Here is a 23,646-nt window from a genome sequence, read left to right on the forward strand (position 1 = left end):
GCCGATTGGTCGCTGGTCATGTGCTTGTGATGCCTTGCTCGGTGATAGGCCAGCATGACGTCACTCCTGTCGTTCTGGCAGCGGATTGGCTCTGGTGTCCTCCATCTTGGATGAGGCACAGAGTCTATATAAGACCCTGACACACGCCGCATGGCGCTCAGTCCTCTTGGTTCATGCATAAGAGTAGACGCTCTGTGCGCGTTCCTCTAGGCATTCCTCTGTCTATGCTAGGTGAGCGCTACCGGCAGGGTAGCGTTCTTATACCTTACAGCTTCGGCTGCTGTCCGTATCCTTACCTCTTAGGGGAGCGGACATAGGCAGGTGCCTGAGGCACATGGTCTGGCTGGGCCTTGTGGTTCGACTCGTAGGTGGACGTTGCCGCTAGGGTAACGTTCCTTATACTGCGTCTGGCAGTTGTTCGTATCCTCGCACACTAGGGGAGCGAACAGAGGTAGGAGCTTTGTGCGGCTTACGCTGCTGTTCGTCTCTTTTGCACCATTAGAAGAGCGGACCTAGGCAGGTGCCATATCTAGTGGTTCGTGTCCTCGCACACTAGTGGAGCGAACGCAGGTAGGAGCTTTGTGCGGCTTACGCTGCTGTTCGTCTCTTTTGCACCACTAGAAGAGCGGACCTAGGTAGGTGCCATTTCGCACACATTGCCTTTGTCTCTGTGATTATTAACAGAGATCATTCCACACACCCTCCAAGTAAGGGAGGAATTGCTTTACTTACTTATTATATCCTTCTGTGAGTTAACAGAGGTATTGCACTCTTCCATAGTCTGCAGCAGAGTCTTTGCACGGTGGACCCTGACTGTCTGATACTCCTTTAGGTTATCAGACAGCCCCCCGTAACACTCTCACTCCAAACTCCCACTAGAAAAACTGACTACTTTTCCCGCCTCAGGCTCTCTGAACTCCTCGGTGAGCGTGGCCAACCGCCTGGCTCCGCCCCCTGGTGTGTCCGTCAAGCACTGAGGGGGGTGACTAGGGTTTTAAATTTTTGGCAGCTGTCACCTTGTTAGGGGACTGGTGTTGTGCGGGGCCCTATCTGTGACTACCTAGCTGGCCAGGGCGTCACAGACTCATAACCAAGGAGGAGTGGGTACCATGCAGAAGGGCAGATTGCACGGCACACTGTGACGACCTGATAGGCCAGGGCGTCACATAACGACCGTGGTCACAGAGGTCGTCATTGCAACCAGGCCCGGCAGGGTTAGGGGCCCGGTGCCCACCCTTCAGAGAAGAGGAGCTGCACTCTTCTATGGCAGACCACGCAGCACCTATAGGGCCCATGAGTCAGGGGGGCCAGGTGCCAGCGGCGGCATCGGGCCCCCCTCGCCAGTCATCTCACAGAGCAATGATGAAGCATCGAGCGCAGCACTCCGCTCCATTCTTTCTCATTCACCCCCCGTGCCTGCGCTTGACATCAACTGTGTGACTACTGTGCTGAGACCTGCAGAGTGCAGGATGGGAGCACGCTCTGAGCTGAGTAGTTGCAGAATGACAAGAGGTGAGTACTGTTTTTTGTTGTTTTTTTTTTAATCAGTGCGTACACGAAGGCCTATAGGTGTGCATTATACATGGAGGTCTATGGGGCTGCATAATACAACACGGACAACTTATTCATGGACTATAGGCGTGCATTATATGCATTATACATGGAGGTCTATTGGGCTGCATAATACAACATGAAGGACACCTTATACATGGACTATAGGGGTTCATTATACATGGAGGTCTATGGGGCTGCATAATACAACATGAAGGACACCTTATACATGGATTATAAGGGTGCACTATACATGGAGGAGTATGGGGCTGTACAATACAATATGAGGAAGTAACGCTGTAGGTGAGTGCCTACCCTGCCTACCTCTCGTCCGAGCCTTGGCTGAATGGCATGGAGTCTTGGTGGAGAGAAGGGAGACATTGGGTGGCAGGGGCTTTGAGTGGGACGAGGGTGCAAACTGTTAAAATAATTTTCCTGAAAGAGCTACTGTACTGGTACAGATGACAGAGAGGCTCCATCTTCATGAGCTCCGTGATCTCCCTGTTAAGTCACTAAAAAAAACAATTGACCTGTGTAGTGAGCTTAGTACTGTAGATTAGAACATGAATAACGGGATGCAAGCAGGGATGGAGGACTGCTTCTGGCTTCCAGACCTCCTCTCTCCTCTCAACACAGACTGACTGATCACACTACTGACCCCAGCCTGTGATATAACACAGTGATGCTGCCACCTATTGGATACAATAATAATCATCTCTACTGTAAAACCGAGAAAAGATCATTTGTGGTGGTGACCGCCACTGCTTATTACTCGATTGAGCGCCGGGGTGCTCAGGTACGCTCTTTACTAGGCCAAGTATCAGGGGTGCTCAAGTGGTATGCTCGAATCCACGCCCCCACATGTTATCTGCTGTTTTTTCAACCACTAAACATGCAAGGATTGCCTGCCAATCAGTGGTAATGACGCAAACATTTTGGTACTGGCATTACTGTGATTGGTAGGCCGCATCTCTCCATCGGGTCTTATATGAGACCCGATGCTCGACACACTGCAGTACAGGGAGTTGATGTAGGAGGGAGAGCTTAGATAAGAGCAGGCATATAGGCAGGGTTTTACACTTGCACCATTTAGTGCCTTTTATGTGTCACTAAAAGGTGTTTTAAGGCTGGTTTAATTCAGAAAAAATGGCTTGTGGTCCCCCTATGTTTGATAACTAGCCAAGGTAAAGCAGACAGCTGGGGCCTAGTATTATCTGACTGGGAAGGTCCATGGATGTTAGGCTTTTTTCAGCCTAAAAATAGCACCCCACAACCACCCCAGATTTGGCACATCCATTACTTGTGACAATTCTGGCGCTTTGCCCCGGGTCTTTCCGATTGCCCTTCTGTGGTTGCATTTAGGGTTATATTTTTTAGGTTGGTGTCAGCTGTGAATTTTCAACTGACATAAAGCCCAGTAGTTAGTAATGAATAGTCGTCTATCAAACACCCTCATTACTAACCCAGTAAATGTAACGTTAAAGATAAAAATTGTTTATTTGAATAAAGACTCCCCCTATCCTTCGTTCACCAATTTATTTAAAAAAAACATGAAAATCTGACGTAATCATAGGTGTAGTGGTCCCACGACATCCCCGAATCCATACTCTAACGAGATTCCATAGGTTAGAGTACGGATTCGGAGGACACCATGGAACCACTACACAATGGATTATGTTGGATCTTCATGGGTTTTTTGTTTTTTAAAAAATAACTTGGTGAAGGAAGGATAGTATGGGGAGTTTTTATTCAAATAAACATTTTTTTTCCTTTGTGTGTGGTTTTACTTAACATTTACTGGGTTAGTATTGGGGGTGTCTGATAGATGCTAATCCATACTAACCCCTGGGCTTGACGCCAGGTGACAATTCTTAGCTGACATCAACCCAAAAAATATTACCCCAATTGCCACCACACCAGGGTATTTGGAAAGAGGCGGGCAAAGTGCCAGAGGCGCCAAATGTAATGGATGCGGCACTTCAGGGGAGGCAGCGGGCTGCTATTTTTAGGCTTGAAAGGGCCAAATAACCATGAACATTCCCAGCCTGATAATACCAGCCTGCAGCTTTCTGCTTTAACTTGGGTAGTAATCAATCAAAAATGGGGGGAGCCCATGCCATTTTTTGTAATTATTTATTATATTGATAAATAAATAATTTAAAAACATGGCCTGTAGTAACCTCTATTTTTGATAACCAACTAAGGTAAATCAGACTGGTCTGCTTTACCTTGGCTGATTATGAAAAATGGGGGGAACCCCACTCCACCCTTTTTTTTTTTAATTATTTAATTTTTTTACTTCCCGGCAGCAACCTGGGAGTCAGAGATGTATCTTGGCATCTTCTCCATGTATTTTTCAGGTCTCCCCCACCCTCTAGTGGAAAAATGTTCAAGTTACCGTAGACTTCCATTATACTTATTACTCAAATCGAGCTCATCCGAGCATCAGACCTGCTTGGGTCGAGTAACAAGCACTTGAGCACTTTAGTGGTGTATCACTAATCATTACCTTTCAATAATTATAATTATTGATGCTGCCTGTGCCCTGCTGCCCCTTTTTTATCTGATCATGTGTAGCTGCTGATCTCCTGCTGCTAGGAGCTGGTCCTCAGAGCAGTACACATTGTGGCCCATAAATATCCTACATCCATCCTACACTGACCATGCTTCCAGTATTAGTTCAATCACACAACCTGCAAGACACCAGACTGGCTGGTAAGCACTGATCAGATACCAATTCTCCACTGACCACATATCAGATTAAGGCCTGCAACACACATCCGTGCCTCCGGTACGTGTTTGGTACGTTTTTGCACGTACCGGAGACACGAAGACACGTTTACCAATGTTACCCTATGGTAGATGGCACACACACGTAAAATCACACGGAACGCGTGTCCGTGTGGTTAGTACGTGTGTGCGTTTTCCCACACAGCCGACATGTCCGTTTTTGGCGGTCAGCACGCAGGCACGGACCCGCTAAAGTCAATGGGTCCGTGCCTGCACGGACGGCACACGTAGCATGTCCGTGTTCAGCACGTACCGTCCGTGTGCGTTTTTAAACGAACGATGTCGGGTTGTTTTTTTTTGTTAAATGTCAGTCTACTTACTTTTTTTTCTGCTGTTCTCAGTCATCATCCCTTTGGCGCTCGGTCTGTATCTTCCCCTGTCGCATACTCACCGATCCCCGATCATCAGCGCGGCGAAGAACAGCTGTTCCAAAGATACGCGGCTTCAATTAATTTGAAAATGCCGGCCGCTCATTAATCAATCTACTATTCCCTGCTTCCCCCGCCCACAGGCGTCTATGATTGGTTGCAGTTAGACACGCCCACACGCTGATTGACAGCTGTCTCACTGCAACCAATCACAGCCGCTGGTGGGCGGGTATATACTGTGCAGTAAAATAAATAATTAATTAATTTTAAAAAAAACGACGTGCGGTCCCCCCCAATTTTGATACCAGCCAGGGTAAAGCCATACGGCTGAAGGCTGGTATTCTCAGGATGGGGAGTTCCACGTTATGGGGAGCCCCGCAGCCTAAAAATATCAGCCAGCAGCCGCCCAGAATTGCCGCATTCATTAGATGCGATAGTTCTGGAACTCTACCCGGCTCTTCCCAATTTGCCCTGGTGCGTTGGCAATCGGGGCAATAAGGAGTTAATGGCAGCAACCCATAGCTGCCACTAAGTCCTAGATTAATCATTGCAGGTGTCTATGAGACACCCTCAATGATTAACCTGTAATTTAAAGGTAATAAACACATGTGGCGCCCCTGACCTGGTCAGGCACCACTGAGTACTGCACCCATGCTGGGGGCAGTACAATACAGGTAATCCAGAAGGCTGACCGAGGTGTGACTACACAGGCGCATAGTAATCAGGACTCACACATATACCTTTGAGGGACCCCTGGGAATCCAGGAGGGGGGCATAGCCTCCATATCCACTCAAGGGGTGTGGTAGAGAACCTGGTTGCTAGGTTGCGTAGGCAGACAGAGTAGGAAGGAGTGAGCTGAGTCTGAAGTGGAGCTCAGGGAGAGCAGACGCAAAGAGGAGACCTGAGGCTGCCACTAGTCAGTACAACGTACACGCAGTGACTACCAACGGGGGAGATCGGTCACCTGGTAGTGCCACCCGAAATCCACCCAAGGCTAGAGAGAGCAAAGGAGTGGCAGAGTAAGGGGACTGCCAGGGAAGGTACCAGGCCCACAAGGGTAAACAGGTCCCAGTGCAGAGATTTATCAAATTTTCTCCTGCCAAACCTGTTGGTGGGGGCACTTCAGACCCACACCATACCACCACAGAGTCCGCAGCCACGTAGCAAAGAGAGGGCCCATAGTTCACAGGAGGCAAGCAGCCGGAGTGACCTGGTCCAGGCTACAAGCAAACGGGCCGAAACGAGGGGAGAACAGACAGCAGCAACTTCCCTGGGTGACCCCCCGTAGGGACTTGAAGTCGGGGGTCACCACAAAAACACACAGGGCTAGGAAGGTGAGTTGGTAGTCACCCTCATCAGCCAGCCGGAAGGATACCTGGTTGAAGCCTAGTTCATCCCAGCTACCCCCGGGTTACTCACCCTGCCATGAACTGTTAGTAAAAACCCTGAAAGACTGTCTGGACTGTGTTTGAGTCATTCTGCGCCTTGTGGTTCCACATACTTACACAGGGCCCTAGGGCTTGCCTCACACTCGGGAGGCCACTACAACTGATTGTACCCACCATCAGCCCCAGGCACCCCTTAATCTGCAGTGGCGGTCACCCTGACCGCAATACAGAGAGTGGCGTCACGAAAATCCTAAAGAGAAGGTTCCCTACCTGTGACCAGACTGTTCCTCCACGTGGAGTCCCTGAAGGTAATGCACCGACACAACACCTGTGGGGCTTCACACACACACAACGAAAAATCCTTTATTTGCAATAAAAAACACTAATACCCTCATTCACCACTTTATTAAGCCCAAAAACCCATCCATGTCCGGCGTAATCCACAGAGGTCCCGCGTCACTTCCAGCTCTGCTACATGAAGGTCACAGGAGCTGCAGAAGAACCGCCGCTCCTGTCAGCTCCACGCAGCAACTGAGGTGAGTAGCGTGATCAGCGATGATGTCACTCAGGTTACTCGCGGCCACCGCTGGATCCTCCAACTGTGACAGCAAGTCGCCAGAGTGACAGCGATGAAGTCACAGGTGAGTTGCGGTCTCGGGGGGAGGACTCCAGCTGGCCGCGGGTAGCCCTGAGTGACGGCAGCGCAAATCGCGCTGCTCACTTCAGTCACTCAGGGGATTAGCGGTCACCGGTGAGTAAAGCCCGCCTTAGAGCAGCATGATGCAGGCAAAGAAACCCTGAATCCAATAATGAATCACTTAGTTTACTGGGTGCAGCCGTTCTGATAAAATAAGAATTTTTAGATTTAGCAACGCAGCAGAGCTGAGAAAGCTGTCTATAGACAGTGAGTTGTTAATCACAGCAGAAAGCTGAACTAACTGACCTTGTACGACAATCATAATCTCCTGAAGGTAGATCAAACATTGCAGGCAATATCCAACCATAATATTAAGCCTACAGTGGGCAAATAAGTTAGGCGGGCTTTGCACACTACGACATCGCAGGTGCGATGTCGGTGGGGTCAAATTGAAAGTGACGTACTTCCGGCATCGCATGCGACATCGTAGTGTGTAAAGGTTCGATGATACGATTAACGAGCGCAAAAGCGACGTAATCGTATCATCGGTGCAGCGTCGGCGTAATCCATAATTTACGCTGACAGCGACGGTCCGATGTTGTTCCTCGCTACTGCGGCAGCACACATCACTGTGTGTGAAGTCGCAGGAGCGAGGAACATCTCCTACCGGCGTCACCGCGGCTTCCGTAGGATATGCGGAAGGAAGGAGGTGGGCGGGATGTTTACATCCCGCTCATCTCCGCCCCTCCGCTCCTATTGGCCGCCTGCCGTGTGACGTCGCTTTGACACCGCACGACCCGCCCCCTTAATAAGGAGTCGGGTCACCGGCCAGAGCGACGTCCCAGGACAGGCGAGTCCATGTGAAGCTACCGTAGCGCTAATGTTCACTACAGCAGCTATCACAAGGATATCGCAGCTGCGACGGGGGCGGGGACTATCGCGTACGACATCGCAGCATCGGCTTGCGATGTCGCAACGTGCAAAGCCCACCTTAGGATATAATATGCAAGGGGATGCAGGTTGACACAGAACTCAACGGACGGTATGTACTGGTCAGCATTATAACCTTTGCACATTATATCCTAACGTATTTACCCAATGTATGTTTAATCTTATGGATTTTTATCCCACAGGAAGTTTATGTATGTTAACCCATATGCCTGGCATCTTAGAAAAGTTTATTGCTGTGCAATAATAGTATGTATATAGATTGCACAGTTAGAATTCTGAAACACCAATTCAGGTATCTGTGATGCCCTGGCCTATAAGGTCGTCACAGGGTATTGTGCATTCTGCCATTCTGCACGGTATCCGCATCCTCCTTGGTTACGGATCCCTGTCCTTCGGTGTTGCTAAGAACAGAGCCAGTCAAAACTCTAGGAACACTCTGCACCACACCCACCAGACACACCATTGGGGGGCCTGAAGGGAATATCACAGCCCACTTGGGGAGTTGGTAGGGGAGAGTCAGAAGTGTTAGGAGCAGTGAAGAGGAGAGAGGTGCGGTGACTGTCGAAGTGAGAGGTCACAGGTTTGGGAGCAGGGCTCCTTGAGACTACTAGCTGGCAAACGTTGGTCTGGGCCTGGTAGGAGCTGGAACCCCGGTCACAGGGGATCGTGTCAAGGGGCACAAATCTGCTGAGGAGGGCAGCTGGCAGCCTTGAGCCATCTCCGGGCAGGGGACAGGGCACGACGGGGTACATGGACCCTAGGCCGGGAAGAAGCTTCACGCATCCTGGTAATTTACCCGACAAGGGTGAAGTCTTCAAGATTCATCCTCCACCCGCTCCAAAATCGGGGGTACTAGCGCAACGAGGGGGATAGGACTTTCCCACTATATACTCCAGAAAATCCCAAGCGTGAACCCCGAGAGCAAGCTCATTCCGTTAGCCATACGGGTGAGTGGGACCCGACTAGTTCTACACTACAGGGTCCAACTAGTGAAGAAAGTGCCACGGGAAAGGTCACAGGCCACCAAGCAACACCAAGGGGCACGGATCCAAGCAAGTTCCCTCCCTGCTGCAGCGGTGCTCAGAATTCTGGTTTACAAGTTGTCAGTGTCAGTATTCTTGGACTGAGTATGCAGAAACCCTTTCCTCCCCAACGGCATCCCCTTCACTACCATCACCGGGTCCCGAGACAAAACCCCCTACCCACGGAGGGGTTAAACACCTTGCTGCCATACCACTGCCACCGGGCGATCCCAACAGCAGCGGTGGTACTTCATCTTACCACGCACCGTGGGTGGGGTCACAAACTTCTAACCCCCCTGTACATATCCCCCCTTTTAAATTCGAGTGTCCACACGACCCCCGGGTCCGGAGACCCCTCGAGCCACCGCGTTTCCGGATCCGAGCGGCTCGGCTGCTGACACAGAGGCGGTACATATCTATATATATAATTGCCTTATTCTGTCTGTCTGTCTTGCTCCAAAATGACGTCATTACATTAATCGTCGCCACACCGTGCGCGCTAAAGAGCCTGCAACCAACGGCTCAGCTAACTGAACAGCCTGAACTACGGGCCAACAGGACGACGCCCGACACTTTTCCCCGCACCCACACGGAGCCCTGACTCCCTGGTAAATGCTGCACCCCCGGGAGCCCACACCGGTAACCAAGCCGACACATACCCACCGCTCGCCTCCGCCCCTCGCACACATTACCCCACTCGGCTCCACCCTCCCGCCCTCCGCATGTTTACACAGAACACATACACACACATCATACAGTCCCCAGCACTGAGGTCCTCAGCGCCATGGCCCCGCTCGGCTCCGCAATCCCACACTCCGCCATCCGCATGTATACACTGAACAGACACACACACATGAATAGTCACCTGTCCCCAGCCATGCAGTCTCCAGCACTCACGTCCTCAACGCCATGGCCCCGCTCAGCTCCACCCCCCCGCACAGATTACCCCGCTCGGCTCCGCCCCCCGCACTCCGCTATCCACATGTATACACTGAACACACACACACACAAAATGTGGTGTACAAAAATATTTTTACTTAACTTTACACTGTTCATGGCCTTCTTTTATTACAAGCCATGGACATCATTAAACATTAGACTCATCTATTAAAACTGTTCCTTCTGTTGTTTGTCATGTTAAAACCAATAAACAATTATAAGAATACTAAATTAAACCTAACCCATGCAGTCCATTCATTACCTTATTATTCAATCTACTAACCTACATACACATTCTAGACTACCCGATACGTTAGAATCGGGCCACCTTCTAGTACATTTATAATTCTCTACTGCCAAGCCAATGGTTGCCATCTAGTGGTTGTTTTAATACTTGTACTTTAGGATATAAATTTAATCAGCACATGTTCTGTGACCGAATGTGTTGAGCGTTGCAGACACTTAAAGGTGCAAGGAATATTGAAAGGGTTACAATAACAAATTTTGCCTTAATGCTATGCATAATGGGAAAGTGACATAAGTAGAGCAGAGGAGCTTGGGAAATCCCTGGAGGCAACTTTGGCTGAAGTTGGCTCATTTCCATGATAGCTTCGTGCCAAGAACAGGTGTTTTTCTTAGTCTTACTATCTCCTTATCAGGAATCGTGGAAGTGTGGGTGGAAACCCACAGAAACACAGGGAGAACATGTAAAAACATTTGTTGTCTGTGGTGAATTTGAACCCATGATCCCATTGTTGCACATTTTCACTACAGAGTCACCGTGCTGGCCCAGGTCCCTTGATGCTGCCATTTTGCCTGGTTCCTTGGAGTCGGAGCCAACACTATTGTGCTCCATTGGTTCCTGCTCTTGGCTTACACCAAAAAGTGCACGGTACCGTAGGATAAATGCTTTTTCTTGTGTGAGAGGGTTTTGACCACGGTTCAAGATATTAGATCTTATAAAGACAAAAAGGCATAAATTATCCACTTACTTTAAACTAAATTATTAATAAAGATTATTATTATTATTATTATTATAACTAATGCAGCACAACAAGAGGTGTCCATATTTGCAAAATTGAGGACATTATGAGCGAATTGTGGACATCTTTGTGATAATACTGTCCATGCATACTATAACTTCTTTATGTCCATGAAGGGAGAAAAAACTAGAACAAATAAATACTGGCCAACTGGGAACAGATGTATGAAATAAAAATGAATTTTTCAAGTAAATCACCATAAAATGCTGTGATGATTTTCCATAGAAAACTATTTGAATAAAACAGACTTCCCTGCTCCAGTATTTCTATTAAGAAATTTAAACTTGTTCAAAATTAATTTATTCATTAGAATAAGATCAATAAAAGAAAGAAATTATCGTTAATTACTTTTTCCAATATCCTAAAGTGAGGGACAAATAATTTACAATGAAATGTTAAATGCAGTGAAAACTATTTAAAACACATTTTTTTATTTTTATTCTCTCTGTATGAGGTAAAAAAACCGTTATTGGCTTTTGTTATCCAAGTTTGAATCCTGCTGCTCCCCCTTTAGCCAAATAAAAAAAAATTTTCAAGGTACAATTTCAAAGGCTGTTTTATAACATGCATCTCTCAGATCCATTCACTTTATCCACAAATGGAAAAAATCTATATATTTTTTTTATCATCACATCTTCCTCTAAGGTATGATATTTAAGGGTTTTTGTTTTTTTTATTATTATTATTATTATTATTATTATTACTCTCTCTGTTCTGTCAAATCCAATTTTACAATGGACTTTAACATATTGATCCCTGAGTCTCACATCTGCAAATACTCATTTTATCTAATTACCTACAAATTAGATAATCTTTATGGCCTCTTTCACACGTCCGTGTCTCCGGTACGTGTTTGGTCCGTTTCCTCACGTACCGGAGACACGGGCACACGTAGACCCATTAAAATCAATGGGTCTGCGCAAACGTTCGTGTTTTACTATGGACTGTGTGTCCGTGTGGAGCATACATGTGCCCGTGTGCTCCACGGGTGTCACACGGCCCGCAAACGGACCACACGGAGGTGTTCCGTGTGACACGCACCGGAGAAAACACACGTGTCTGTGAAAAAAATAACAAATCTTTACTCACCTTCTCCTGCCCTCCTGTCTCTGCCGCTGCTGTCACTTGCTTCCGACTCCTGCTTATTACGCTCATTGCATATTCACTTTACTGCGGCTGGAAGCAGCAGCAGTGGGAAGTCGGCAGGACTGGAGACCGAAGATCAGCACCACGGACAGCGACGCCAGGGACAGGTGAGCAGAAAGTTCCCGTTCTCCGTTTCTTATCACAGAGAACACACAGAGAACACACATGTGCCATAAACACGGCTCACGGAGGGCAAAACGCACCTTTGACACGTCCGTGAAAAATGTGCGTGATTTTCACGGGCATGTGGAAGAGGCCTATGACTGTTCCAACTCCCAAATATTACTTTATTAATATGTGCAGTCACTTCTTAGTCATCTACTTCATTTCACATTTGCAAATTCCTCAGTTTTTAACCTAACCTGCATATTGGATTTGTCTGAATAAGGAATATGTCTACTTATCTTTAGTACAGTTTCAGTATAATTACTTAATCATTTAATATTCAATCATTTACTGCTACAAACCTTCTTTTCTAATACATCATGTGCTATTCAGTGGTTGCAGTTTGTCAGCTTTACCACAAGTCTATAGATGTAAAAAGATGGCTTCTACAGCCACTACATGTTTCTTTGTTAGAGTATTGTAGGAGCATGTGGGGGGAAGGAGAAAACTGATCTTACATCTGGTCAAACTACAAGTTGAACAATTATCTTTCCCACCTATATTCTGTAGTCTGTACTGTATATATACTATACATGTCCATGGTCCTGAGATCAGACCGCAGCTGCGGAGGGGAGGGCCGATGCTGCAGAGAGGAGGGCCGGCACTGCAGAGGGGAGGGCTGGCGCTGCGGAGGAGAGGGAGGGATTTATCTCCCTATCCCCTCCATTGCCGGCTGATGCGAGAATCGCATTGCACTCCACTATAATGCAAGTGCAATGCAATGTTTCTCTCGCTCCCATAGACTGTAATGGGTGCGAGTGAAACAGGATCGCATTCCACCCGCAGCATGCTGCGATTGTTTTCTCAGTCCGATTAGGGCTGTGAAAAAAATCACTCATGGGAGCTGCCCCATAGAGTAATATTGGTCCGAGTGAGTGAAATGCAATTTTTTTTATCGCATTCCACTTGCTCCGTATTACTTGCCGTGTGTGCTAGCCCTTAAAGGGGTTATCTAGCTCTTTTTGGGGGGGTTTCTTTGGGGAGAACTACATGCTTGTTCTGCCAGAGTGGTCACAGACTGCAATTCTACCACTTCTTCTGACATTACGTCGATAGAGCAGCTCCTTTTCTTTCGCTCTGCTCTGTCAACTGTTGATACTATGCTGGCTCCCCACCTATGGCAGTTGGGAGCTGGTTTTCAAGCAGTATGGCGTTGGTCGTGATCCCGGTCAACAGAGCAGAGCTGAAGAGAAAGAGCTGCTCTGTTGAGTTGAGGTCAATGGAAGTAGTAGAATGGCTGCCTCAGCCGGGAGAGATCATCGCAAGGCAGATCAGGTAGGTAGATAGCCCCATAAGCAAAATAAAAACAAAAGTTCTGGATAACCCCTTTATTGCATTATACATTTTCTAATTAACAGATCTACTGCCACTTGACAACCAACAACCTTAGGACGGGAACCGGGATACCACAAACAGATAGTGTAACTTATTTTCTGAACTACATCAGAAAAAGTAAAAGTGGACATTTTTCACCTGATAAATATTTTTTGTAATAAAAATTGTCAAAAAAATGTGCAATCTTTATGTGATTATCAATTGCATTAAATCCACAGAACCATTCAGCCATGAACATGGTGATCACTGTTCTCCTCCTCCTAGAAACAGCTTAAAAAATGTTTTCGACTGTGGAAATTACATATTTGCATCCATCTGGGTCAATCGGAGATACGAAAATCGCATTGACTTATCTGGCACTATAAAGGAAATTAATTTAACATTGAAACGCGTCAACGGCGATGACATCGATTCATACACCTGCCGGGGGAACGCTACTGGAGGCATCGAAGATTTCACAGCGAAAAGCACTCAACTTTCAGTAACTGAAGGTGAGACATGTAGAAGGAATAAGAACCAAGAAATTTCATTTTCTTCAGGAGGGATGGGAAACTACTTATGATTTTTTAAGAATGAGATCACAATGTACAGAACATAATTTAGGGCAAATTTTTAAGGATATTTGTCCTACCATATTTTGCCTACTGGGTAAAACTTCCCTATTACTAACACTGGGCCTTGATGCCAGCTCACAATTCACAGCTGACATCAACCCCCAATGATATTACTCTGATTGCCACCACACCATGGTAATCAGTAGAAGTGGAGAAAAAGTGCCAGAACTGGCGCAACTAATGTGATTGTGGGGCAGCTGCAGGCTGGTATTTTTAGGCTGGGAAGGGCCACATAACCATAGACCTTCCCAGCCTGATAATACCAGCTCCCAGCTGTCTGTGTCGCGGGCGGAGGAGGGGACGCTGCGCTCTCCCAATGCTCGGGTCCGGCTGCTGCTGCTGCTCGGTGGTGGCTCAAGCGGTGGGCCGGATCCCGGGGACTCGAGCGGCGTTCCTCGCCCGTGAGTGAAAAGGGGATTTGATTGAGGGGATTGGATATTGTCCGTGACGCCACCCACGGTTGTGGTGATATTGGTGACACCACCGCTGCTCTAGACGGGGATCCCGGGAGCGGTGACAGGGAGCAGCCTTGTTGTTAGTTCTCCCCTCCGTGGGTAGGGGGTTAGTTGTCCCGGGGCCCGGTGATGGGGTAGGGATGGATGGCAGGCGGGTTACAGGGCCTGGTGAGGTGCAGGGTCGCGGGGGCAGCGCTGTGCCGCACGGCACGGTGGTACTCACTCAGCCAATGATGAGGACACAGTTCTCGGTAAAACACACGGCTGGATGGACAGGTCCCACAGACGGCTGCGGTGTTGTTTCTCCCGGCAGGTTGATGGTGACTGCCTTTCCCTGCACCTATGTACGATAGATGGTTCCAATGGGTTCCCACTGGTAACCCGCTCCCCAGCTTGGATATGGGCTGGAGGAGCCCCTTTTGCCTGCAGGCTCTGGCCCTGAGAAACGGTTGCCTTGGCGGTGGCGGTGTCTCCCTCTCTTGGTTGGACTGTTGCCTTCTGTCGGGACTTGGCTGCTGGGAAACCCAGGAGGTTCCCTTCACTAACGAATTCGGCAAATTCACGGCGTCGCCTAGCCTTGCCGGGGTCCGTAAGCCCCTGCCAGATGGTGCTGGCTTCTCTTTGCGTACCGGTCCGGTTCCGCCGGGCCACCGCCCATCCACGGTCCTTATGGTAGACTCCGATAGGCTACTCCTGCATACGGTCACCACCGTCTGCCAACCTTGCTGTACCGCCCGGGCCACACACCCGGACGCTGTCAGTTAGTTGCTCCACTACCACTTTCCTTCCTCTCACTTTCACCTCCAAAGCTAAACTGTTTACTTTTCCCGCCTCCAGGACTGTGAACTCCTCGGTGGGCGGGACCAACCGCCTGGCCCACCCCCCTGGTGTGAACATCAGCCCCTGGAGGAAGGCAACAAGGGTTTTGTGTCTGACTTCGGTGTGCCTGACCGGGAGTGTGGGGTGTGTGGGTGTTCTGCTCTGTGGCCCCTGGCTTGTCCAGGGCGCCATATTCCCCCTTAGTTAAATGCAGACCGTCCGCGGGCTGCCCGTCCATCACCGGTTTTATTTTCACAAACTGAAAAATAGAAAAACGGTAAAACAGGGATTACAATTAACATAACATCTTCCCACATCGGGAGGTACTCTTACTTAAACGTTACGTAACGGTACGGCTTCCGCTCTCTCCCACCCAAGCAACCTGGCCCTGATGCTGCCCCTAAGCAAACAGGCAGCACCCCTTGACCCCAGTCCAGCACAAGCTGCCCGAGCGGGTTCTGTCCTTTTCAGGGGACCCACGTCCATGGGGAACCCCTGAAACCCCCAGAGGATCGCCACCGGTTCTGGTGGTGGCTGGGCCCCAGCCTGCTCCACTGCGGGCCCTTCCTCCAATCTGCCTCTCCGGAGGCGGTAACGGTGAAGGCCATAACAACATTATTTACATGCCACAAGTTTGTGGTTGCCTTGCAAGTTCTCAGGCTTGTCCATAAGGAGTTCCTTATGCATAATTGTAAAGGGGGTCCCAACGGGGACCAGTTGCCGGCAACGACCGGTGCAAATCAGTAGCAAATCAGGTGAACTTCACAGTAATCATTCACTTATCATTCATTTTCAAATGGTACTTTTAACACAGGTGGCCCAACGGGGACAGCTTGCAGTGGGGCTCCGCTGACTTTGAAGCGGCTACCACCGCAGGGGGTCGGCCCACTCGGGGACCGGTCGATACATCGGGTTCTCTTTCCCCAGACAATTCAGTCCGGAACCACTGACGGTCGTTAAGAACGGTGGCGGGGGCAGCGTGGTCGGAACCCCCTCCTCCATCAGCGACATTCTCTCTGGACCTCTGGCTGCGGTGCCGGCCCCCGGCTCCCATGCAATCAGGGCTGGTTCTGGCGTTTGGGTGGACTGGTCGCGGCGCGGCACAGCCGCAGCGGCCCCTTGCTCACGGGCCCCCACTACGGCAACCATCCTGCACATCTCCGCCTTCCAATCCAGCAGCTGCTGCAGACTCTGCGCCCTCACCTTCAAGCAAAACCGGCCCAGCTCCCGTTCCAGCCACGCAGCGGTCCCGGCGGGGAGCTCACCCAGGCCGCAGTCTTCAAAGGCTACTCCTCCTCGGTTCCCCCAGAGCTTAGATGCTCCGGTAGCGGGTACTCCCACGCTCCAATTCGAGGACGCCGCCATTCTTCCATCCGCGTCCCCCCTTAGTCTCTTTCTGGCTCCTCCTCTACAGGGGCGGGGTTTTGGCCTTCGCGCCTCCACTACTCGAGGAGACGCTCGAGCGGGAATTCTTCGCGCCCAAGATGGCGGCTTCACAAATTTTTCGGCCGGACACCTTCGGCGGTCACACAAGGCGCACTTCCACCAGTCGATAGAATGGTAGGATCCTGTTCGTGACGCCAAGTTGTCGCGGGCGGAGGAGGGGACGCTGCGCTCTCCCACTGCTCGGGTCCGGCTGCTGCTGCCGCTGCTCTGTGGTGGCTCGAGCGGTGGGCCGAATCCCGGGGACTCGAGCGGCGCTCCTCGCCCGTGAGTGAAAGGGGGTTTGATTGGATGGTGGGGATTGGGTTATTGTCCGTGACGCCACCCACGGTTGTGGTGATATTGGTGACACCACCGCTGCTCTGGACGGGGATCCCGGGAGCGGTGACAGGGAGCAGCTTTGCTGTTAGTTCTCCCCTCCATGAGTAGGGGGTTGGTTGTCCTGGGGCCCGGTGATGGGGTAGGGATGGATGGCAGGTGGGTTCCGGGGCCTGGTGAGGTGCAGGGTCGCGGGAGCAGCACTGTGCCGTACGGCACGGTGGTACTCACTCAGCCAATGATGAGGACACAGTTCTCGGTAAAACACACGGCTGGATGGACGGGTCCCACAGACGGCTGCGGTGTTGTTTCTCCCGGCAGGTTGATGGTGACTGCCTTTCCCTGCACCTATGTACGGTAGATGGTTCCAATGGGTTCCAACCGGTAACCCGCTCCCCAGCTTGGATATGGGCTGGAGGAGCCCCTTTTGCCGCAAGCTCTGGCCCTGAGAAACGGTTGCCTTGGCGGTGGCAGTGTCTCCCTCTCTTGGTTGGACTGTTGCCTTCTGTCGGGACTTGGCTGCTGGGAAACCCAGGAGGTTCCCTTCACTAACAAATTCGGCAAATTCACGGCGACTCCTAGCCTTGCTGGGGTCCGTAAGCCCCTGCCAGATGGTGCTGGCTTCTCTTTGCGTACCGGTCCGGTTCCGCCGGGCCACCGCCCGTCCACGGTCCTTACGGTAGACTCCGATAGGCCATTCCTGCAGACGGTCACCACCGTCTGCCAACCTTGCTGTACCGCCCGGGCCACACACCCGGACGCTGTCAGTTAGTTGCTCCACTACCACTTTCCTTCCTCTCACTTTCACCTCCAAAGCTAAACTGTTTACTTTTCCCGCCTCCAGGACTGTGAACTCCTCGGTGGGCGGGGCCAACCACCTGGCCCACCCCCCCTGGTGTGAACATCAGCCCCTGGAGGAAGGCAACAAGGGTTTTGTGTCTGATTTCGGTGTGCCTGACCGGGAGTGTGGGGTGTGTGGGTGTTGTGCTCTGTGGCCCCTGGCTTGTCCAGGGCGCCACATCTGCTTTACCTTGACTGGTTATCAAAAATTGGTGGAACCCCATGTCATTTTCTAAAATTAGTTAGTAGGTTAAACAAGGCTAAGGCTACTTTCACACATCAGTTTTTTCCCATCAGGTACAATCCGGAAAAAAACGGGTAAAACGGATCCGGTACCGCATCCGTTTTATCCCCATAGATTTGCATTGTTACCGGATTGTACCTGATGGCTTTGCGTTGCATCCGGTTTTTTACGGATGCGGCAAAATTTATCAAAGCGGCGGCCGGAGGCAACGTGTCTTGCAACGTTTTTTTGTCCGGCAAAAAAAACCGCATTGCGCCGCATCCGGCCGCTGCGGCGCATTTTCAATGCATGCCTATGGACGCCGGATGCGGCGCGATGCGGAAAAAACTGCATCCGGCCGCCGCATGCGGTTTCTTCCACTGCGCATGCTCAGTAGCGTGCTGCAACCGGAAAAAACCGGATCGGCCGCATGTAAAAACTTATGCAAAGGATGCGGTGTTTTCGCCGCATCCGTTGCATAGGTTTCACAGCCGGATTGAGCCGCATTGCTCAAACCGGATGTGTGAAAGTAGCCTAAAAACACCCTTTAGTGCCACATGCACACACGAATGTTACTGATGGGTTCTTGGCATCCCAGGCGACATTTCCATCAGGAACTTGATCTCATACTTGTGAAACAGTGTCCTGCCTCAATCTAATGCTTTGAGCTTGCTAAGTCATCTCTCCTAGATCATATGGTGGACTTGTTTTGCACTATATGGGCTTTGACCTCCTCAGTAGTCTTAGCTACTTAATGAAGCCTGTTAACAAATAAACAACTTAATCTGAACTGCAGATATAATATCTACTAATTTTATTCTTTTTTTTAACCTATATGAGAATATTGAAAAATATTGCCTTTGGTTTGAAACTTTGGTCTAGATGGAGTTCATCTTCCCACCCATATCAGCCTCAACCAGTGTTTCTTCTTTTGCTTGCAGCCTGATGATCCCACCTGTGCAATATCCCTCAAAGATTAATCCAATATTTCCCAGGGGTTTCACAACTGAGGAATTTGGAAAAACATATCCTTTCTACTCTTCTCCTTTTTTGGCAGAATCAGTAACTTTTATTTTAATGCGTTATAACTGACTCTTGGGCAAAGAATATGGTCTCCATGTGACGTCGCGATCACCTGACCCGATTTCAGCTCACAGTAGCGCTGTTGATCAGTCCGGGTCTGCGTCTTCATTCGTGATGCTCCTGGGGTTGCCATAAATATGCGGTATGTGTCGGCAGTTACATGCGCCAAACACAATTGGTGTTTCTTCCTGACTCTTGGGCAAAGAATATGGTCCCCATGTGACATCGCGATCACCTGACCCAATCTCAGCTTACAGCTGCACTGTTAATCGGTCCAGGTCTTGCGTCTTCAGTCGTGATGCTCCTGGGTTTGCTATGAATACGCGGTATGCATTGACGGTCACATGTGCCAAACACAATTGATGTTTCTTCCTGACTCTTGGGCAAAGAATATGGTCCCCATGTGATGTTGTAATCACCTGACCCGATCTCAGCTTACAGCTGCACTGTTGATCGGTATGGGTCTCACATATTCAGCCATGATACTCCTGGAGTTGCCATACATATACGGTATGCATTTGGCGGTCACATGTGCTGAACAAAATTGGTGTTTCTTCTTGCCAGCTTAAGTACTGGTGTTTTACCTCCTATGATTGGAGCTCTATTAAATAAAAGGTCCTTTGGTTGAGCTGGTATATTTCTATGTACTAGTATTTCTCTTAAATTAGGCATACGGTCATTGTTATAATACCGTAGATATACTTTTTTATACTGATACTAGTTAATTTGTTAATGGTTTGAGTGTGGCGCCACCTTGTGGCTATTTTGTATTTTTAATTATGTCAATATAAATTTATATAGTTTATCATTTTTTTTTTATAGTACTTTTTTCTCCTTTTGAATTGTGCATGCTACACATTGTATACTTCAGCTTTGTTCCCAATATGCCTTCGCCTTTCAATATTTTTTTTCCTTCTGTGATTTTACGTAAATGATGGCCCAAACAATGCAACATGAATGCATTGTGTGTGTGTACCACCCCGTGCTCGGCAGCTGAGCCGCTCGGATATGGACCTTTAGTGGGTGGCTCGAGGGTCTCCGGACCCGGGGGTCCTGCGGTCACGTCAATCAAAAAGGGGTTTGCGGTTTGGGGACGTATGTGTACGGCCGGAGCCGTGTTAAGTTCGTGACGCCACCCATGGGATGTGGTGAAGGTGGACACCACCGCTGCAGTTACGGGGCACCCGGGGGAGAGGTTGCGCAGCAAGTTGTTAACCCCTCCGTGGGCAGGGATGGTGGCCCCGGGACCCATTGGGGGTGTTTGGCGGTGCAGGGACATGGGCGGCCGGAGGGCACTGATGTACTCACGATTAGTAAACACATGAGTCTCTGGTAAACCAAGGTGATGGTGGTCGGTCCCCGCAGCTGGCTGCAGTCTGGTCCCCCACCCGGTTGTTGGTCTCTGCTTTTCTCTTGCACCTGTTTGTGATGGTGGACTACCTGCGCTTGCAACTTCAGGAGTCTGCTCCCAGCTTGTGGTTGCCTGAGGAGCCCTTTGCCCGCAGACACTGGCCCGTGGGATCTCTGAGCCGTGGCGGTGGCTTTTTATCCTCCTCGTTGGGCTGTTACCTTCAGTCGGGACTTTGGGTGGGACAGGACCTCTAGTCCTGGCCGCAATCAGTGAATTAGCTAGCACCCAGTAGCTTCTGGACCTAGCTTCAGGGTCTGAGTACCCCCCTTTGTGCTCCGGTTTCCGGGTCGGTTCCCCGGGTCGGTATCGGCGGGCCACTACCCTGTCCCGGTCCACCTCGGTTCCACTGAGCCGTCTTCCCGGCTCCTGCAGACAGAGACCGCCATCTGCCTCCTAGCCAGCAGTACCAGGGCTCCTACCCTGGCACCGGTTCAGTTTGGGTCTTTCCTCTGCTGGAGCTGCACACAGCTCCCGTCCACACACCTCTCCTCTTGACCTCTAGACTTGAACTCCACAACTAGACTAAACTTTCCTGCCCCAGGCTGTCTGAGACTCCTCGGTGGGCGTCTTCCAACCGCCTGGTTCCGCCCCCTGGTGTGTCCATGTGTCCATCAAGCACTAGGGGTGGTGACTAGGGTTTTATATGTTTGGCTGCTGTCACCTTGTTAGGGAACGGTGTAGTGCGGGGCCCTATCTGTGACTACCTGGCCCGGCCAGGGCGTCACATGTGCACGCATGATACGATCAAGCTGCGGGTTTCTTGTTGCTACAAAAAAAAGTAGAAATTTGGCAAAAAAAATGCAGCATGTAAACATTTGTCATTTAATCCCTGGATTGACGCAGCCACGTTGCATTTGTTTGCCATGATCGAGGTAAAACTGCAACATCTTTGCCAGAATTTTGGAACATCATGAGAAAACAATGTGTTGGCAGCAAAAAATTCAACAGGCCCACAGTGCGTGATGGTAACTTTATTGAGTATGCCCTCCTGTGACATTTACACTACTTCCATGCACAATGAAGCAGTTTTATTATCAGCGGCTGATGCGCTCTCCACATTAAACAATTATTGAGCTCAGGTTTATCAGTTGAACGTTTCTTCTGCAGAGTGAAAATATCGAGCTGATTTTGATATTGGCAACTGTACTCTGTACACTGAATAAACATTGATGATGAGCAAAAGGGTAACAATGTTTTGAACTTTGGGTTGAAGTCTGTGGACTGTGAGGGTGAATTCAGCACCTCTACCTCATTGTTATTGAACCATTTCTTTGGATCGTTGTTCTGCTGGAACACTATGTCGCCCTTTTTACCTTTTTATACCCATAGTACTTAAGTGTAAGAAGTAACTCATCTTGTAGGAAGCTCACATATAGGTCAGCATTGAGACCACCATCAACCCTGTTCAAGTATCCAATGCCTGTAGCTATGAAATAACCCAATATCATCAGGCTTCCACCACTGAACTTGACAGTTCCTTCAATTTCTCTATCTGTTAGCTCCTTTTTTCCCTTGGTCTTCCAGACCCATTTGCTCCAATCAGAGCCTAGTCTGTTGACTTTCATCTCATTGCTCCAAAGCACTCGTTTCCAATCTTCTACTGTCCACGTTTTGTAGTCTTTTGCAAATTTAAAACACTTCTTATAACAAAATTGAAGTCAAGGCTTCTTCACTTTTTTTCGGGTCACCATTCGAGACTTGTGTAATGTATGTCGCCCGGTGCTTGCATGGACGTCTGTGATCTCACTATTACGAAGCATATGAGCCGCCTCCACTGCCATGTTTATTGCACCAGAACTGATAGGCCTTGTGATGAATCGACTTGTTGACTCCGACATTTTGCCTTGACGTCCACTTCTTGGCTTTTGAATGGATGGACGGATGTAGCGCCCCTGAGGCTCTGGTCACACAGGGTACTGCACCTCAGTTAAGGTGCGGTGCCCATCTTAGGTAAGTGAGGGTTAATCACCAGTGTTCCACATTCACACTTTACATACAGCTTAGGAGCCTTCTCACAGGGTGGGATGGCTCAGAGTAGGCAGAGGGGTGGCCATCACGATGCTTGGGACTTCCCCAGTCACTGAAGCCAGCCACCTGGGGGGCGGAGTCCACTTGGGGTAGAGGTAGGTGCAACACACTCATACACTCAGAGAAGTCGGGACCAACATTCCGACAAGACACTTTGGGAACTCTTTGACTTCACTAAGCCCGGGGCTTGGAGCGGGAGCTCAACCCGAGTACCTAGCTGCTGCTGAGGGGGAAATCCTGGGAAAAGGACACACTCTCTCTCTTTCTCTCTTCAAACACCAGTGGTGGCCCCTTACTTGCTTTGGATTGACCAGAGCCCACGATGGCAGAGACCAGCACCTGGGTGCAGCTTTAAAGCAGTAAGTAAAAGAACCTGGAACCGCAGTTGCTGACTCTGTTTAGCGACACCATCGCCCCACGCTTCGGCGCTTCCAAGGGACTACTAACCCCTGTGGGGAGCAACACCATCCCGGCTGCCATAACATTCACCTCGGTGAGGAATTCTACAGAGGCGGCTACTCCCTTGCCGCATTCCACAGGTGGCGTCATGACAAACTTTCCCCAATCACCCCGCTTTCCCTTCATTTGATGCACGCCTCGGGGCAACGGAACCCGGCAAGGCCACCCGTGACATCGCCTGACCCGACCCTCAACGGCCCGGCAACGAGTAGGTTAACCACCTGCCCCATGGGGCGCTGCACAGACTTCATTTCATATTCTTTCAACTGCCATGGCACTCACATGATGCAGCTTCTCTTGGCCGAGAGACTGCTATCGATCAGCTGGATGATGCGGTTTCTCTTTTCTTGGGAAATTTCTTCATGGCTGCTCTTCAATTCGGACCAGTGACTTTTCATTTGGGCATCAACCTAATAACTTACTGAACTATAAGGGAATGTGAGAACATGTTGTAATTTGTAGTATAGAGGAAGAAAAATTTTCCACCACCAGCAGCAAAACAGTAACAATGCAGTGACATGACAAGAATCTGTATAACTAAAAATATACTAAATAGTTGTAAGTCAAATTTATGTATGAGATAGCAAAGATGATTATCTATAAAATAAAGGTGGTCT

At 49.5% G+C, this 23,646-nt stretch overlaps 1 protein-coding gene across 2 annotated transcripts in view; it reads left to right on the forward strand.

Annotated features, from left to right (window-relative positions):
* The window catches only part of LOC142310361 (uncharacterized), a 216,143-nt gene that overhangs the window by 166,045 nt on the left and 26,452 nt on the right, over positions 1-23,646 (forward strand). For both annotated transcript variants that reach the window (XM_075347879.1, XM_075347881.1), the window contains exon 4: positions 13,555-13,827. In XM_075347879.1, coding sequence (XP_075203994.1) covers positions 13,555-13,827 — 273 coding nt within the window. The remainder of the gene's footprint in view (positions 1-13,554; positions 13,828-23,646) is intronic.

The sequence above is a fragment of the Anomaloglossus baeobatrachus genome, chromosome 5 (assembly GCF_048569485.1).
Source record: "Anomaloglossus baeobatrachus isolate aAnoBae1 chromosome 5, aAnoBae1.hap1, whole genome shotgun sequence".
In the NCBI taxonomy this organism is placed as follows: Eukaryota; Metazoa; Chordata; class Amphibia; order Anura; family Aromobatidae; genus Anomaloglossus; species Anomaloglossus baeobatrachus.